The sequence below is a fragment of the Symphodus melops genome (genome assembly GCF_947650265.1).
Source record: "Symphodus melops genome assembly, chromosome: 5".
NCBI classification, from domain to species: domain Eukaryota; kingdom Metazoa; phylum Chordata; class Actinopteri; order Labriformes; family Labridae; genus Symphodus; species Symphodus melops.
In genome coordinates, this window is record NC_136695.1 from 15,825,685 (window position 1) to 15,843,231 (window position 17,547).

Genomic DNA, 17,547 nt, shown 5'->3' on the forward strand with positions numbered 1-17,547 from the left:
ACACCTTGGTCACAATGGATAACACAAACTTTTGTAAAGGTCAGCAGGGAGGTTGATGAGACTTGTTATTCCACTGTGTCAGAGTGTGGAGGGCATGGAGAAGTTTAAATACAAGCAGCCAGTCAGCAAACAGAAACACATTCAAAATGTGCACTAAGCACTGAGACACATTTCCCTCTTTACATGGTGTGTGCGTGTGCACGCGAGTGTGTATTTTGCAACAGTTAATATGAGTGATTGTAAAAATCAAGGATTTAGCCGGGATAAAGGTCTGTGAGCCTTTTTAAATCCTTTATGGCTGCAGACAAACAGAAATGAAATGAATTGAAAAGAAAAAAAAAAGATAACGGATTAATACTTTTTATCTTGAGTACTGAATGCTAAACATTAGTGTTTAAAAGGCTTTAAAAGTATATTTAAAACACTAACAATGACATCATGAAACATTCAACATGGCTTAATGGTGAGATTAAATTGGCTTTTCTTTAAGAAGATAAATATTTTACTGAGTGTCAGAAGGTGAAAAAAGACGAAAGCAGAGGGATGAATAGAAGGTGCTGAACACAGTGAATAGGATAAAATACTGTGTTGGCCTCAAGGTTATCTTTTATACTCCCTGGATGGGTGAGGCCAGTAACTCACGGTTTGAAATTTCCTCTTTCCTGTGACAAAAAGCAGGACTGTTGAATACCTCTAAGAGCTAAGTCCTTCAATGTTTGTCTCTCCTGAAGACAAGTCAGCGTGTCTATTAGTCGACCTGTAGTAAGCTGAACATTGCAAGCGTTTGAAGGACGCTTATTTGCAGGAGGTAGAAAAGGAGTATGAAGACAAATAATTCTATTAAAGCTGGAAAGAAATAACTCAAACAGTGTAAGATGTTTCTCTGATAATCTATCATATTGAGTGCTATCTATACCAAGAGCAGTTTAATGTACCATTCATCATCAGCTTTATTGGCCAGGGATGTTTTACACACAATGAATTTAACTTCGGTAGACTGTGCTCTCTCTGATGTAAAGACTTCTGAAGTCCACTGTCATTTCCACAGTATTGAGTGGGTTCAGCTCCAGATGGTTCTGACTTCACCAGAGAGCCAGCTGTTCCACCTCCCGTGGAACAGCTCTCGTCACCGGACTGGGTAGAAACCAATGACGGGGGGTGTCATCTGAGAACTTCAAGAGTCTCACAGAAGGGTCCCCCTGAGGTGCAGTCATTGGTGTAGAGGGAGAAGAACAGTTGGGAGAGAACACACTCTGGGGGGCGCCAGTCCTGATCGTCTGGATGCTGGATGTGATGCACTACCGTGGTAACCATCCGCGGCACCATCTCGGCAAAACAAGTTATTCAATTGAACTTTTTAAGAGCTAAAAGACCAACCATCAAACAGTGGAGGAGCAGTCAAAGTGTCAACACTTCTTCAACTAGCTCTGAAAAAAACAAGAAGGACATTTTCACTGAAGAGTCCCTCTGAGTCGGCCCATCTACCTGGCTGTCTGCAAGTTATGAAAGAAGAAGTTGAGTATTGGTTTGGGTCTGCAGGAGAGAATAATTACCATCCGACTTCTAAGTCATCGTAATAATAACGACAGAGAGTTTTCATTGCCAAAAAAGTGACTAAACAGAGAAGAGGGAAGCCACAGATAATGAAATGAAGCGAGCTGTTTTCAGTGCAACAAAGGGCTTTTTTTTTTGCTTTTTTTTTTTTAAAGGCCTGCAGTCGAATGGCAATGGTTCCCAAAAACAGACGCAACGACGAACGCACACACGAGTGTAATGACCCGTTCTGACTGAGTGATTGTAAATTCTTTGTTTATGACACTGAGCATCACAATTCAACTTGTCCACAAAGGGATTTTTTACTGGCGCTAACAACACACACACATACACAAAGTGCAAGAAGGGACCGTTAGTGTAGCCTGGGGCAAAACACATACACACATAAGCTTTACTAATAGTATCAAGTGTTCTCAAACTTCAACACAAAGCAGAGCATTAGAAATGCACAATGAAGTCTTTTTCAGTCTGTCCTTACCCTCAGGCAGATCTTTTAACATCAGAAGCTAAGGAGAATATTAAATAAGAACAATCCTAAACTAAAAGCTGGTGTAAGGAACGTCAGCTTAATAAGCAATGAAAGAGCACAAACTCAATGTAAGCTGCAAGAGCTGGGTGAAGTCCATGAGAATCCCATCTGATTCAATCTAGTGTTAAAAGATACAGTCCTCTGTGGGAAGTCCTTCTAAAAATATAATAAAATGTCCTGGTAATAGTTATTCTATGAACTGCTTCATCGCTCTATCCGCACAGAACATATAAAAAAGATTTCTATAGTGGAGATAAAAATTAAATCTCTAACTTGAAAAACAAGAAATTAAATCTTTTGAAACCTTAGCACACCGCGTCTTTAGTGTTACTTCATTTTCACATACTAGATAACGATTTCCAGATTTTCAAGGTCACTCAGAGTGAATATTCAATTTGATAACATTTTGTGTATGAAAAAGCCTTTGATTATATATTTTTTTATATATTTAAAATCCATTTTATTATTAAAAAAATGTGTTAACGCTAACAACTTGTACAGCTCATATTTCCCTAACGCTGAGACCTTTTGAAAAAAGAAAAAAAAATGTTTAAAAAAAAAAAAGATTGGGATGATTCAAAAAACATTGAAACCCTGTATTGCTTGAAAATACAAGAAACGACATATCTTCAGTTAAAACTCAGAAATGTTACTGTTTCTGGAAGCGCTCATTAGGGCCTGAGCACCGACCTCGGAGCGATGACCCTATCGAAACTGAAGGAGTTATTATTCTCCCTCACCACAATGAATTGCTTATTGGGGGGCTTCAACATGAACGAAAACCCGCCAAACTTCACCCAAAATTTTGCCTCGTCTGAAATTTAAATATGGAAGTGATTCAGCGCATGGGAATTGCTGAATAGCTCCACAGCGCCCCCAAATGTCATTCAGGGTACTGTGGTTAACTTACACGTTACAGGCTACATCTGATTAAAATTAAACTAAATAAGCAACAAAGTAGGTGGTAGTAATATATTTCAGAGCATCCCTACCAATTTTAAGCTTGGTATCAACTGAAAGCTGACAAGTTCAAGATTCAAAGTTGTGTGAACCACAAGTTTTCAGATAAAAAGATGAATCAAAAGAAAAAAAAAATAGTGCACCAGAACAGCACGCCACTCATATGTGGCATATGCCAGGTTACATGAGAGGACCAGACCAGCAAATACAGCTGCAAGAGAGAACCAGACCGACATACTGTGGGACAATAGAGGACCAGGCCTGACACAGAAAATGACTGGACCACAACAGCATGCCACTTATTAGGCATCTGCCCCAGCATGTGCCGGCATTGAATAGCACGAGTAGTACAGAATGGCATATTCCACTCATACAGAGCACACAAGTGGACCATATGCCACAGCACATTAGCGGACCAGATCGGCATACGTCACTCATATGTAGAATATGCTGCAGCACATAAGTGGACCAGACTGGCATTTGACCTAGCACACGAGTGGACCAGGACTGAGACAGTGGACCAGAGTGGCATATGCCTCGGCATGTGAATGGAACCGGCCTGACATAGCACATTATTGGACCAGAACGTATGTGGTATATGCCGCGCCACATGCGTGAACCATACTTGACAAAGCACGAGTGGACCAGCACTGCATATGCCACTCATGCAGCATATGCTGCAGCATTTGCTGGCCTGACACAGCATGAGTGGACCAGAACGGCATTGTTCATTGCATTGTTTGAACTAGCCAGTACTACGAATAAAAATAAATTGCAACCTACTCAAAAACGCTTGCAAGGCATCCCCGGGTAGCACATAAACTGCTGCCATATAGACATAACCAATAATCCGTAACATCAGGACACATTCAGGGTAAATTTAAATGATCAAACATCGCTCAATGTTCATCATTAAACCCCGGAATTTGTTGATAATTGTCCCTGTAGATGGGAAAGAATCCAAAGAAAACCCCAAAAAGGAAGCTATTATTACATTGATATACTCAGTAACATTACTGCAACATGCTGCATTTGTACTGAACCTTCAAAGATAGACAGGCTTTTCTCATTAATGTGTCAAGGATAAATGAATCAAAATAGCTATGCTCATGGCCCAGGAGAAACCTGACATTGTTCCTTTAATACAACGCCAGAGGGCATTTCAGGACTAGCTGGACTGTGCTGTGCTGAATTTACTTTTAATGGGTATAAAATTAACTTGGTGGAAAAGAGCCAATCTAATTTGGATTTAATAGGTGCAAATGAATTAATATGCACCTTAATGAAACTAATATTGTGAATCAATTCCAACATGAAATTAAATTTTCATTGTGGTCCCAGGTGAAACTCTTTGCCAGGCTCAGGATTTTCACTGACTAGATGAAAGAGGATGGTTCGGACAGTTTATCTGTCAGGACTAAAATCACTCTGCAGATTAAGAAAAAAAAAGGTTCTTATTTTAGAATATAATATTTACAGCCAACATTCATAGTTCCTTTTCTGTATAAAGTAAACTTGAGAAGTATTTCAGACCAATGCAGTGTCACTAATGTTATTCCCTGTCCCCACATAAACCCACCAGCAGCACAAGTGTCCCAGCATACACTATGATCCCATACCCGTTTCCCACGAGGCATTTAAAGTGACTCATGCATTCAATGGAGAGCTCAGCACAGTCGAATCATCAAAAAAAAAGTCAAACGTTCATTATTACAGAGACGAGCAAAGGTTTACTTATCCATCACTGAGAGACGTGGCTGTAGAATAGAGCGGGTTGTCTACCTAGAGCTAGCCGAGAGCATGCTAGCTGGCAAGATACAAGTTTTTAGTGTTTTTTCATCATACTTACATAGGGTCGTTCATGCTTTTGTTTTGTCATGTGTGGACTTTTGTAACACCCTCTATACTAGCAAATCTACAGCTTCCATCAAAGCCTTCAACTGGCCCAAAAACCTACAGTTTGACTGATCACTGGTTCAAGAAGAAGAGATCACATAACACCAATTCTGGCCTCATTGGCGGCCTGTCCATTTCAAGTGTTGATGCTACATTCTAAAGCTCTACATAACCATGCCCCTAGATATATTATTGACCATACAACGCCCTATAAAAGGCCTGGGAACTCCCTCAGATCAGCTGATCAGGGATTATAGGTTGCATCCAGAGAGCGTTTGAAGACTGAGTGATATTGGGTTTTTGCAATCCAGCTTCAAATTCTGGAAGACCTACATGCAGAAATCGAGTTTACTAAATCGCTCACTGTTGTGAAACACGTTCTATTAAAAAAAAAGTTTTTATTTCTGTCTTTGTTTTTATTATGATAATACTATTTTTGATTTTATTTAAGGTCTAAAACCTGTTATGGTTGCAATTGTCCTTTGAAAGTCCTCAACCCTGGAGCATGATATGAACTTAGCGTTTGGGTAGACAACAGAGAGAGACCGAGGAGACAGAGAGAGAGAGAAGGCCTGAATTAATGCATCTCACATGATCACACACAAAGAGGACCACACGCGCGCAAACGCACACACACAAATTACAAATTCATAGATTGAACTTCTCTCCTCTGACGCAGAGACCATTTGTAGAACAACTGCAACTGCTGTTGTGCATGTGTGTGTCGGACAAAGATCTCTCTGTTTCATCAGCTGACAAATGTCGCCTATGATGTCACAACTACCTCAGAGGAACATTTAAAACAGACCGTCTCCAAACAGAACCCACAAGCAGCATATTCTGTCTATTTTACACACATTCACGCCATATATATTACCAAAAACATGATAAATTAGTGACACTATGAGTGACCAAAACACAGAAAGGCACACATTAAGCTTGGATTTTCAGTAACGCCAATGTTATTTGAAAGATTTGTCAACAGCTGCTTCATCCAGTGAACATATTCGAGTAATCCCCCTGGTTGCTAAAAGGGTTCCAGTAAAGAGAGTAAAAACAACAAAGGGATTTATTCGTAGCCAGCCGAACCCTTTAAAAACAACAGCAAGTTCATCTGGATCAAATCCAGACCCCCTGCTGGAGGGTCGCTGGCAAGGGACTAACATCTGCCACACAAACACACACACAACAAACTAAATTTTACACATCCAGGCTGGAAAGCCCACAAAATCAAAGACGATGAAATGGTTGGACGAGCAGAGGAACAGGCAGCCAAAGAAAGAAAAACAGATGTAGTCATGATTTAAAGTGACCAAAACAGAGCGAGAAGAAGGAAATAGAGGGACAGATCCATTTGTCAAAAATGACCAAAAAACACACAGAGAGGCTATTGAAGGTTGGCTGCATCGGTTTGAGCAATCCATAAGAACAAAACAAGGATTAAACCAATCTCATGAAACATTTGAGACATTTAGTCTAAAGTGGGGTACAGTAGGTGAAGGAGAATTTGAGAAGTTGTCAAGTACCCAACAACCTGATAGGGCCGTTGTGGTTTTGTCATCTTTTCATCCCAAACCTCCAATTCTTTTCTCTTTAAACGTGCCAAATTTAGTGTTGGCCAAAAGAATCAGTTTATCTAAAGAACTCAGAGTGGACAGTGACAAAGTACATAGACTTTAGTAATTTTTTTAGTATCTGTACTACCCTGTTTTGGGGGGAAACTTGGTGGTTTTACTCCACCACATTTAGCTTCTGATGTTAAAAAAAGACCGTCTTTTGACTCAACTCCATTTCTTTGAATGTGTAAATGTCCCTCACTTTTCTTCTGAAATCACCTCATAAATGTTCTTACCTTTCTAAAAATCAGACCTCAAAGACAAAACAACATGTTGTAGAGATGCAACAACACCTAGGTGTATGGAGTATCTCTCCTTTCTGATGAAGTTGTGGACTATGTCGAGCGTCGGGAGAACTATGGCTTAACCAGTTGGATTTACAGTTTCCTCGTCGTATCAGATGATGTGTAGTCTAAGAAGCATTGGTCTGGAATAAAGACCACTATCATCTCCAGAACATAAACATCTAACGCTATAGTTGATCTTGTTTTTTTTCTGAATTTAATTATGAATCATGACAAGAAGTAACCATTTTTGTGACAATGTTGTTAAACGTGAGAAAGAGAACAATGGGAAGTCAAAGCTACAGTTCCACATGATTGACCTCCTTCAATCCTTTGTTTTAGATCCAATAATTCAGACTGCTGACAAACTTATTAAAAGGTATGATTAAAAAAAAAGGTGATATGTAGCATTGTCATCACCGCACAGCATTACACGTATCTACTGCTTCAGTATCACACAAAAAATAACCATAAAATACTCTGGTAGTAAATCTGGTAATAAAGCAGTAATAACTAATGTCAGGACCTGAAAACAGGTCACAACTTTCTTATTGGTTGATCTGTGTGTTACACAGACAAGGACACTGGTGCCAGTAGAGCTTCAAGGACAAGAATTGAAATTCCAGTGCAATGTTGAAAGCCCCTCGCTGACAGGAAGAAAAGGCTGAAACAAAAGAATGTTCAAGTCTCATAATGCTGTGTCCACAAGTTATTTACTTCCTAGCTTTGTAAGTCAAGCCATTAGTGGATAGACACTAAAGACAAGCAAGCACATGATTGATGGATTATCATCAGTGGAGGCCCAGCGCAGTGGAATTAGTCTGTTGTAACCCTTTCTAACTAGCCCACTGAGACCACAGCACAGGGGTTAGCAAGGACATACAGATCTGTAAACAACATGAAATTAGCCCATAAAAAGGCAGGAGTACATGTGAGTGTCTGTGCGTGTGCATCTACTCATAATAAAATAGGCAGGTCCATCCATCTATGGATCACGTTTCTCTATAATATTCACATTTATTCCCCTATCAACACTATTAAATCTTCTTTACTGGTATGACTGTTTACGGTATGATGTTTTCAACCACACACCTCACACCCATTTTTAAACAAACAACAAATGTCAAATAATTATACAAAGATAATAAAAAAACACCCTATGACAATGAGAGGGTTTATTTTTGTACCAGTTTCAGTTGTTTTGCTGTTTTTATGGCGGTAATAAGAGAGAGCAGAAACAAGTGACTTGACAGGTGTAGGTTTTCTATTACACTTATATTTAAAGAACAAACAGCAATATATGCGCATACAAACTGCATAGTTCACACAGTCCTCAAGCAAACCATGTGAAACTGATGAAATTAGAAGCACAGAGGGGCTCAGTTTAAATGGCTGTGCAAACACGCAAATGCACGCGCACAACTAAACACGGCATGAACCAGAAAGGCAGAAAAACGGTGAAATTGAATTCACAGTTGAAGCTAAATATTTGATGAGCCATGCTGTCTTGTGTGTCTGTATCTTACCCAGTGTTAATGGAGATAATTTCAATGAGGGGATTCTTCCTGATCTTGGGCAGGTCCAGCCTTGCTCCTCCAAGCCTCCGGCCTCCGTCTTTCTTCTGACCCAACAGACGAACTGAATGTCCTGAAAACAACAACATGGCATTAAACTTCAAAATCAAACACGAGGTATCACCTTTTCTCTATTGTGTACTTGTTGATCTGTGTGCGGATAGATACACACAATGTATTTTGATGTTGATAAGTAATCACAAAACACATCGGCTAGTAGCGACCCTGTTTAAACAATTGCAAACACAGTTCCTGCAAACAAACAAACAAACAGATGTTTCACATTGTTCATTGTCTTGGAATAAGAGAAAAGAGGTAATTGTTTTGAGGATTGGTTTACTTGCCATTTCATTTGTCTATATTCACACAAAAACAAACTAACTGAACACACACACAAAAAAAAATGTAATTCCCCATGGACTCAGTCACAAATAAAAATATAAAATAATATCTCCTCTCTAATGGACAGATCCATATATTAAAGCAGATATAAGTTGTAAAGGTATGGTCCAAAAGCCAAGCAGGCTAACCTCTGGTATATCTGCTGCCTTTAAAACCTTTATGAAAGAATGGGAAAACTCAGGTAGGGGAGAAGGGAAACAACATGACATTATAACTCCACTGGTTACTAATGTATCAAAAAAGTTGGAAACATTGAAGCATTAAAAGGACAGGAAGCGAATGCAATGTTTAACTCAAACTGGTCTGCACAGTGTCACAACTCTTAAACTGGGATCACTTAGTAGGTCTTAGTAGGTGTTACAGAAGCGTTTGAAAACCCAAAGCAGAGTCTAATAGCTGATAGCAGATGATGTCTGGCCTTTGTTGTGCAGAAATGGGATGCAGCAGTCGCCCCACTCCATCTAATAGGCTACCAGCTAGAGGCTGGGCGAGATGGAGGCGCTGAGGGATGGAATTGTCTTCCTGTTTTCATCCGCTTTACACGGGTCTCCTGGGAGGGTGGGCTCAGGGCAGGAAGCATGGCTATCAATTGGTAGATAAAAATGACAATCTGCCCCAGAGGAGGACAAAGAACCAATCAGTGGGGTGTGACTGGTCGTAATATCCCAGTACATGCAATGAAATTAAAAAACTTCCCTCGTGGAAAACAGCAGGGACTTCAACAGAGCACATTCGGACATGCTGTCTTCTTTGCTGGCTATCAGTGAAGATGCTCTGGGTCATAAAGCATGGATTTGAGACTCAGGCATGTTCTAATATTCTTCACTCTGTAACTGTTGCTCCATCTGTTGGTTGACTGGTCGATCAATTCACCCATACATAAATATCTAATTTGACAGTTTCATAGTAACGACTGCTTCTCAAAGGTTCCTTGAAACATACAATTAGGCTATCGGACAAAACGGAGAAAGTTTACAAAGCCAAGATTACACCCCAAAAGACGGAGATTAAAATGCCTCAAGGCTGCCAGTAGAGATTTAATTGACGAGATGCCCCTTAAAAGCATTAAACAGAAACCTGCCGTCTGTTTGAGCCTTTGTTGCATTTCGTGAAAACCAAGTGAAAAAAATGAACGAGAGGCTCATTATATAAATAATTACAGCACAAAACATGTTTGCACAACAGGTGAGCCTAACCTTTCTGCTGTGATGATGACAAAATGGCAGAATCTAGCGTAGCGTTGCATCAATAACACTGAGTTTAAAAAGATGGGGCGTTATTTTTTTTTTCTTTCCTTCCAAAGCACAGTGAGGCGTGTTATCACAGAGCGAGCATGTTGACTTCCATCAACAGACTGTGGAGATGTGAAGCTTTACTGGCTGACTACACCTTAAAACACAAACCAAGCTCTGACCCAAGACTTTACAGAAAGGATGCGTTCAGGTTTTAGTTTTGCAGAAATAAAGTTTCAAAAACCTGCTTGCATACAGCTTGTCAAGAGGAGGCAATAACCTTTTAGATGTGTTTTTTTCATTGTAATACGAAAGGTCCCTTGAAAATATAAAACTTTTAAATTGACTTAATTCCTACATCCACTTTTTGTTTCTAAATCTGCACAGACAGGATCTCTGTCTGTGTGCCAGCCAAAGGTTCAAGAAATCATTTCACTCCCAGCATGACATCACTCCACGAGAATGCCGAAGCCAGATTCAATTTCAGGGCCGAGGGGACCGTGAATGGGAAGCAAGAGATAAAAATAAAATAAAATAAATAAAAGCTAACTTCAAGTGCAGAAGAAAACCGAAGAGTGCTGCCCTATTTGTCATCTCAATTACTGAGTTTAGAGAGGCCGACTGCAGTGACGGGCAACATCACACACATCACCCTATAGCACATTTTCTAGTTATTGACTGCCCTCCACCTTTCCCTGCTGTGTTTTTTCCAATCTCTCTTTCTCTTTTGTTCTTTTTCTCTCCTTCATAAATACAAACCGACATAAATCCTTCTCTCCTCTCATAACTGCCCACTATAACATGATATGGAAAAGGGGAGGGGGGGGGGGGGGGGGGGGGGGGCAGGGATAGATAGGTGGGGGAAAAAGTAGATTGATGGATGGTCGAGTGATGATAGAAAAAAAAACACATCACAGATGAAAGATGTACAGGACAGCCAGATGGATGGTTGGATGGGAGAGGTAGGGAGCTAAAAGATTGACCTGGTGACCTGTGCCTGATGTCTCATAAGTGGAGGGACTTGTTTGCTCCCTGGTTTGATTGTAAAGCAGCAGGGAGGATCAGGGTGTGGGGGGGTTTGTGAGAAAGGAGGGACAATAGTGGCAGATGAGGACAGGAGGGGTGGGGGGGGTAATGTTTGTCATTTTCCTCTAGATTTAACAGGCCATAAAAAGGTATGTACGACTGCCTTTGAAGAGGCAGAAGAAATGTCAGTCAAATCAATTTTAATGCAGAATATCTAAGATGCATATCAAATGTGGTACTTAGTAATGCTGCGCTGTGATATAACGGGAATGTATCACAAGAGTACTTCTTTGAAAAAGTCATACACCAAGCTTTGATGCTTCACAATGAAAAGCCCCTCTGCAGAGCTCGCTCATGTGACTTTAAGAAAGGTCACTGAGCATTAAAGATATTGTTCAGAAGACTTGCGATACATGTGAATGCATCAACATGTCTCTTTGTACCTGCTTTTTATTTCCTCTCCCTCCTGTATGCTTTTTTAAACTCCTGCTTTATTTTTGCAGCTTTGATATACACCGATTGTTTATCTTGCTGAAATAAGGATCATGAGGTTATACGGATGCTATATAGCCTCTGATCTGTAGCTAAGTAGATACATTAGCCTGTCTGACCTTCTCTGCCCCCTGTCACACACAAACATACAAAGACACACACACACAAACACACACACTAAATCTAATTCTTTCTGAAAGATAAAGGAATGTGGGGTGAAATCATATCATCCGAGGCCATCATCTCAGTGAGAGGAGATCAATATTAGAAGGGCCAATAAAGAAATTAAGACATCGAAACTGCCCTATAAAGAAAGAGGTTCAGCACTTATTTATTAATGGTGCTAAAATCAGACTTCAGTGGATGTCTGCTTCGCTTTAGGAGTGAAAACATGAGGCCTTTGTTTGCTCGGTATACGCGATATCTTGATTTTAACACAGGTTTCCATATTTTACTCTTCAGTGACACGCTGGACTTGTGTTTTTGTTTGTGGAGAGTTACCAGTAGACACCAAATGTGGCGAGATGGCCTTGTAAATACGTGCATCTACCACGTGTCTTATTAATTCACTTTTACGGACCTGCCCGTAGACTCTGATAAATCCCGGGCTTTGTTTGTTGTTGGCAAGAAAAATCAACATCTCGCACGTCTAAAAAAAAAAATTATTGATTTGGATCAGCAAACATGTGACCGCAGTAACAACAGCACCCACCAAATCACTGACGCTGCACAGTGGCAGGCGACCAGACACTGGGCAGTAGCTGTCATGTGTACGGCTGTATAAATGTTATGTACTGTGTGCATGCTCAGCAGCCCAACCTGCGGTAACTACAAGATAAAATACTCGGCCCTTTACAGCAAGTAGTAACTTGGACTTTATGTTAGGTAGCTGTACGACGGTTCAATGCAATTTTACCTCATGAAGTAACCTCACAGAGTTCTTTTGAAGCCTCGGTTCAAACTCAATAGACACTCTCACACTTCAAGAAACCAAGGTCATAAAAGCATACCAGTACTCTTGTCATGTGGAAAACAGACCTGCAAGCAATTTCTGTGTGTCTATTAGCTGTTCATTGAAGTAAGTATTTTAGTAGCCATTACGAAAGGCAAATCCCCGAGCTTAAAGGTTTATGCCCAGGCCTCCGAGCTGAAATAACAGCTCTCCGTTTATACGAGGTCATAAAGAACTGTAATGATACTGGGGAAATTAGTTTCTATGGAGGGGGTGAAGGAAGGAGGAAAACGGAGGGAAAAGAGAGAAGAGGAGATGAACCAGGGTGTTGAGAAGGCAATGAGTGGAGGGGGAAAAAAATGGATCAAAAGATGCTGAAGAACCAGAGGAAGGAGGAGAGGGAAGGAATAGGAAATTATGAGCAAATCAGAGAGAAGAAAAGGGGGGGGGGATAAAAGTCACAGGGTGCATGTGTTAGTGTGTGTATGTGCAGCCAGACGATTTAGGGTTGATGACACATTGTAAAATTAAGCCTCAGTTCAGCTGTCCTTCATTAGAGTAAGGCCTGCAGTGCAAACTACTCACTCACACAAACACACACGCATGCAGTGTAAGCTCAATCTGTTCTGTATTAGAGAACAGCTGGGGGTGCATGACAGCTTGACTGGACACTCTTGCACTGTAAACTCAGCCTGACCTTCATTAAACAGTTAAGTGCGCTGGTTCGCTAACAGTTAAAATGAATGACCTAATCACTGCCATGTGAGCCTGTCTCGCTGTCAGTGAGCGTCTCAGATCGGGAGGACCATTTAACAAGCTGCTCAGACAGCGAGGCAGGATTAGGAACGGCAAGTAACACTGATCAGGTTGGTTTAAAATGCACAACATCAATCTTCATCACTAATCTTACGGAGGAATTCAGTCCAGGAGAAGGTGGGGGTTTTTTGTCATATACTTGGAGGAAACGTATTCTCCTTTAATGCAGGCAAAGCAGGATGTCCCTCTCCTGTTAATGATGTCATGCTGACACAAGATGGTTGACTTCTTTTGAACAGAATAAAAACAGTCAAGTAATCAGCGGCAACAATTAGTTTGGATAAAATGATGAAATAAAAAGTGCATTTTTAGAAGGGGCATGTGGTAAAACCATTCAATGGTGTTGTAGTCATGACCACACTAACTGAGTCAAGACATAGTCGAGACCAAAGTGCTCCAAGACTGAGACATTCAAGGATCAAGACAGAGACAAAGACCAAGCCAGGGTGAGACTGAGGCAAGACCTAAACCATGCATATCAATCAAAAATCATCTTCGGCTGTAACCGAGGGATTTAAAAAAAAAAAAATCTAGTTTTGAATGAATATTAATTATTTGTATTTTCATTAAGGTGCATGTTCTTTATAATCACAGTAACGACATTAAAGTAGCGGCTCAGTGGTGGTCTTGATTTAAAATCCAGAGTCCACCCAGTCTGAAGCGAGGGAGTAGAAATGCTTTCAGTTCGGAGACAGTCCTTCGAAAAGTCGTCCGCTCTTGAGAACATGTCTGATTTGGAATACAACAACACTAGAATGTAATGCTTGTTTTTGAAATGACTGTTTGTGCAATTATCGATTAGAGTTGTACATTCTTAGACATGACAGTGAAGTCATATTTAGTCCATGTTTTCTTTCATTAAGTGTACAGACTGCTTCACTGCTAAACTCTATTCATTTGGTTCAACAGCTGATAAATGTGTTGCTACTCACTCACTCATAAAAGTGAGTGTTTGTTTGTGCTGAAATACCTTTAACAGCCTCGTCCACTACCTCCACCACCCGATCAATCTGCTGGACCTGAAACACAGACAGACACACAGGGGAACAGTTTATCGATGCTGACAAACCCAAGTGCACACAGCCAACAAAAGCCTGCTATCGACATCCGCAAATACAGTGATCCACGTGTAAACAAGCTTCGCATGTAAATGTATAGAAATGCACACAGACAAACAAGCACAGATACATTCAGTCACATGAAGTTTTCTCCAGTCAGGATTAAGTGATAAAGATTTTCTAAATGCCACTGTGTGTCTGTGCAGCTGCAGCACCACTTCACATCTATTATAAGAGACACAATGTAGAGGCAGGATTTTTTGAATACATACTGTAGCAGTCAACATTAGAGACGGATGATCATAAAGGTAGAGCAGAAGCACATTACTACATGAAGGTAGTGAGGTAATGAATCAAAATAAAATCATGGAAAAGGTTCAACAGATTAGTGTGCATCTTTATTCTAATTTATGGAGTAAACCCTGCATGTCCCTCCAAGAATTTAAAAAAAAAACACAATTTCACAGACAAAAGATTTGCAAGACTGGACTTTTGGAAGCTTGTGCCGTTTATGGAACGATTCAAGGTATCCACCATCTTTTTGCTACTTCTCTTGAGTGGAGGCAGAGAGGATGGCTGATACAGAGAAACAGAGAGGGATGAGGGAGGGTTGAAGGCCTGGGAAAAGTCAAGCAATTATTTCTCTGTTATTTTTTTTTGTTGCTTTGTTTTGTTTTGTTTTTCTTTCCCAGCACCTCGTCTATCTCCGTACCATTTACTTTCTCTACTCGTACAGGATTTAGCCTGTGGCATCTATTCATGATGCCTTGAGGCCCATTACCTAGAGACTTTTCCTTCAAACACTCAAACACATGCATACTGTGCCTTGACCGTTCCTCTAATGGCCCGGCAATCTGGCTTAGTTTAGAGGAGCAGCAGGGATCCCTCCATAAAGTAAGGGCCAGATATTATTCATATTCTAGGCTTTTATTCCTGATTTATGCAACAGAATGACTGTTTGAATGAGAACAGCATATCATGTGCTGAAAAAAATAAAATAAATCACTCGGTTTGAGTCAGACGCGTAGAAAAATCACTCGCTAAATGACCTGATTATTTGAACATTCTTTTGGTTATACATTTAACAAGTTCAGTAAAGGTGGTCTTAAAGCTATAAAGCACAAACACGTGCACTGTATACCAATAATGTAAACGTACACATTCATAACTTCCAAAGATCTTTTCTTTATTTATTAGTTTTTTTATTTAATAAAATATTATATAAAGACAAAAAGGAGCACACCATCTTTAGGAGTGAAGTGCAAAAGACCAAATGAAACCATTTTATACTGCGTAACATGTCAGTTTGTGTAACATCATACACTTCCATAAGCAGTAGTGAAATTAAATCATGTACTTTGTGAAAAATTGGGATAAAACACAGACTGGGCCCATAATATTCACTTATGAAGCAAACAGAAGGCATGAATACATGTGCTCTGAAAAGACTGATGTGCGTGCTTTTTGTGTTTACCACATTGCTTACCCAGTAATCCTCTGATTACCTAGCCAGCGCAGTGTGAGAGAGTGCGTTTGTTTGATGCCTCTCATATACAGGATGTGACATGTCTAGTTCAGAGACGATGAACACAGACGGTTTGCGTGACTGTCTGTGTACCTTACACACAATATGCTGTCATTCATTTCACACTGACTTCAGAACAGAGCGAACACAACAGAAACACACACATGAAAGCTGACACACGGGTCAATTAAACTCAACAAATTCAACAGGAAGCTCTTTTTTTTTTTTAAACTACTCCCCTTATCTAGCCGTTAGTGCAATCACAATATACAAATTCACGACAGAGTATTTGCATGTCATTTGCATAACCCGCCAACTGTCACTGTCATTGTGTGGCTGATTGTAACTACCAAGGAGACACAAGGGGAGTGTGTGCATACTCATATACCTCCGTCAGTGTGTGTTACCATGTGTGGCTGCCCCCGTCAGTGTGTGTGTCTTTAAATGCATAATCCAATCTAGTCATGACAATAGAAGGACTGACAGTGGTAAACTTTCCAGATGTTGCTGCCTCGCCCTGAAGGCTATTACATATACAAGCCTGTTTATCTGAATGTAATTATATTATACATACATGCAACTTAATTTGAATGCAATTATGTTTTACAGTGGCATGTTTACTTAAATGGAATAACATTATTCATGGTCGAGGATATTTAACATAACAGTTGAGACGACCCCTATGCATTGTTTGTTAAGTAGGGTGGCAGTCATCAGAGTCGCAGACTGGACTGCTTCATGTATCCCGGCTTTCGACACGATACTTTGTTTGTACATAAGCAAATGAATCCGGCATCATGTAAAATTTAGATCAAGCTTTTATGTCTTGATTTGTTAGGCAAAGCTCGGTTCTCTGTGTGCATGGAGTTTACAAAGAGATGCATGCTTACGTGGTACCTCTAAATTGGTCTACCCTATGTTTTCTTAGATATGTGGGAATGATTCAAGTCTCCTACGCACTGAATAAGAATCACCACTTTAACGTTTGCTAAATATGTTCCACCAATTGTTATTTTCTATCATTACTCAATCTTATTTGCGTTTGTTTTCTCCTCGAAAGTGACAGCAGATAAGAAATCACTCATTCTGTAATGACAAACATCATCAGTGATATAATCAGAAAAACACAGCTTTTACATATAATAACACTCGTTTTATTTTCCTCCTGATTATTGAGCTGAAATAGACAGAAAATTTAATAATTGCTCTTTATCACAGCTTGCTCTCCAGTCTCCTCGTACCTGCACCACAGGGTTAGGAGTGGAAACGTAATATCGGGGCGCTGCAATCCAAAACACCCAACTATCTACCTGAAAGGATGTTTGCGTTTTTGCCTCCTGTTGTTATATCTGCATATTTCGATGACTCCCCTGAGGTAAACTGAATTTTCATTTTTTAGCTGCAACACATTTTCTGATGTCTGACGGTTCCCTCTCCGTTTGTTGTGTAACCCACTAATCTCTCACTTCACAGCATGACTTCTAGAAAAGAGTGTGACAGGCTGTCCAAAGTCACCTTCAATAGACGATGGAACAAAAGGGAAAAAAAAAAAATACTGTTTATGACGAGTGCCAAGAGTATTTACATATGTCCCATCCAAATCCTGTTTTTACCCACGCATTGGACCACTG

The 17,547-nt window shown here is 40.2% G+C and overlaps 1 protein-coding gene across 1 annotated transcript in view; it reads right to left on the reverse strand.

Moving 5' to 3' along the window:
• cdkal1 (CDK5 regulatory subunit associated protein 1-like 1) overlaps positions 1–17,547 on the reverse strand; it is a 216,971-nt gene that overhangs the window by 130,774 nt on the left and 68,650 nt on the right. Inside the window, exons 6-7 of the mRNA XM_079344989.1 lie at positions 14,304–14,352; positions 8,366–8,486 (exon numbers count right to left, since the gene is read on the reverse strand). Of these exons, the coding sequence (XP_079201115.1) occupies positions 8,366–8,486; positions 14,304–14,352 (170 nt within the window). The remainder of the gene's footprint in view (positions 1–8,365; positions 8,487–14,303; positions 14,353–17,547) is intronic.